This window comes from Xyrauchen texanus, chromosome 4 (assembly GCF_025860055.1).
Source record: "Xyrauchen texanus isolate HMW12.3.18 chromosome 4, RBS_HiC_50CHRs, whole genome shotgun sequence".
NCBI classification, from domain to species: Eukaryota; Metazoa; Chordata; class Actinopteri; order Cypriniformes; family Catostomidae; genus Xyrauchen; species Xyrauchen texanus.
The window spans coordinates 31,157,180-31,159,342 of NC_068279.1; the positions used below are offsets into that span (position 1 = coordinate 31,157,180).

Here is a 2,163-nt window from a genome sequence, read left to right on the forward strand (position 1 = left end):
ATTAGGGAGGAAATTAGAAATAAGTTATGTAGGGACCTAAAGTTCTAATTAAACACATATTGCAATGCTTTGTGTTCCTCCCAGACTACACTTCCCATAATTCCCTCCCCTCATTACTGCCAGCTGTCCTCAATTGTCCTCACCTGTGTTTCATTAACTCATTATCCCTTGTGTATATAATGCCCTGATTGCTGTTTATGCATGTGTTTCTCAAGTTCATGCACTCATATAGTTCTTGTATTTTTATGTTTTATTCTTGCTTCATTGTCCCGTTTGATGCTGTCTTTTATTTTGATTTATTAATTTATCATTAAAACTTGGATCCTGCTTTTGTGACCTCCTTTCAGACGTTACAGTGATAGAAAGACAAACTGCTCACTTCGCAGAACTTACACAGAAACATACCCACAGAAATAAACTGGAAAACATCAGACATTTTTATTTAGATACAAAAGCTTTATTTGACACTTCTTTGTGCATCATTGGGACAGTACAAAAATTGACAAACTACAATCATATAAAAATCATGAAAACTATACATATGACACAGTGTTCAATGGTTTTAAGAATACTGGGAAAATGAAATAATTATTTATAAAAGGAAATGCTTTTTACAAGCCATTGTTAGACAAATAATTTAGGAAATTATTTTACGAAATGTTTTCAACATGATTTCTGAAGTTAATTTCATTAAACTTCAAACTATATAGGAATTGTATAAATACAGTAATCTGATGGGTGTTGGTGCTGAAGGTGCTGATTTAAGGGTGTTCTTCAGTGGCACAACAATGTAACTGATCTGGATTCATTGAGAATCAAGTCAAGAAACTGGCTGGCTCCTGTAAAGGTCAGAAACAGTTACAATACTTGTATTTCCCTTCTATATTAATTTATTTAAGAAAATACCATGGGTCTCACTCTGCTGGTATGTAAAGCAAAAGTAAATATTCTTACAGATTTACTCACCTTTTTTCAAGAGCCTTCATGATGACATTTTGAGTAAACTGAGACTCTGGATTCAGGCATTTCCGACCTGCACCTTTCTTCAGAGTGACACTGTCAAAAAACAGAAGATACAGTGAGTTGAATGTGATAGTTAATAAAAAAACTAGAGCTAGATTACGCTGAACTAATGTACTACCATTTAGGCCATGTAAAATGTTTTGCTGCTTACATTATCTCCTGCTTTCCACAAGAGGGACTTGGAGGGATGATTTCAACCTTCTCAATGTTCTTCACTAAAACCATGTTCACCCCTTTGTCAGCACAGAAACACCTGCCCTTGGAAACCCTGTCCTGCCCTGGAAAAGATATTTCATATATTGTATTTAAATACATTTTTAACTGCAGAACAATACACATCAATCAAATATTTAGATACAACATGAAGGCACTTTGAGCTTCTAAAACAATAATTCTCAAACTCACCTTTCACATCAATAAAAAGCAAACAGGCAAGAATAACAATAGCTGCAACCGTCTTCATTGTAGTTTTGCTCTTGAGGATTTTTGCTTTGCTTGTAGTAATGTGTGAAGCACTGAGCTAATGAATGAAGGTGTTCAGGAGCTTCATTTAAATACTCTAAGATTAGGGGGTTTTCCCTCTTTGTGCCAGTTCTCAGTTTCTGTTTCACTACTCAGTTTCCTATCTTTTTATTGCAATTTATCAGAAACACTTTCTCCCAAATCAGCTAAGGAGAGCGTATGACACAGGTCACACAGAGTGGAACTTTGGATGAATGAGGAAGGAATTATCATTGCTAAATCAGACTGCAATATTAATGAGTTAAGACATTAACTTATTCTGCAAATGTAATTTAACAAAATAATTATGTCCTCCTCATTATGTTAAAATATGTGCACACAAAATGAGCCTTGAGTGTAGCTTATCATAAAACCTTCTGATGTTGGCTTTACTTTACAAAGGCATTAAGAAACCACAAACTTGGATGTGGGACAAAATGTGTCTTTTCTGTGGAAAAGGATCATGTTTTCACTACCTGTTTACTTTTAAATTCAAATCAATAGTTCTGTAGTAAAACATTGAACATTAATATGTGCTAACTGATTTGTCCAGTATTTGCCATTTATCAATATTGAAATTGTGCATAATGTAATGTACATAATATTCTAGAAACATTTCTAGGTCATGTACTCCAAACA

At 34.1% G+C, this 2,163-nt stretch overlaps 1 protein-coding gene across 1 annotated transcript; it reads right to left on the reverse strand.

Moving 5' to 3' along the window:
• Positions 1 to 552: 552 nt before the first annotated feature.
• On the reverse strand, positions 553 to 1,524 carry LOC127635457 (C-X-C motif chemokine 11-6-like). Its single transcript, XM_052115536.1, has 4 exons — positions 1,429 to 1,524; positions 1,175 to 1,301; positions 967 to 1,056; positions 553 to 839 (listed from the first exon to the last, which is right to left on the reverse strand). Exons 1-4 carry the CDS (start codon positions 1,484 to 1,486, stop codon positions 821 to 823), a joined length of 294 nt encoding a protein of 97 aa, XP_051971496.1. The 5' UTR covers positions 1,487 to 1,524; the 3' UTR covers positions 553 to 820.
• Between the last annotated feature and the right edge of the window lie 639 nt (positions 1,525 to 2,163).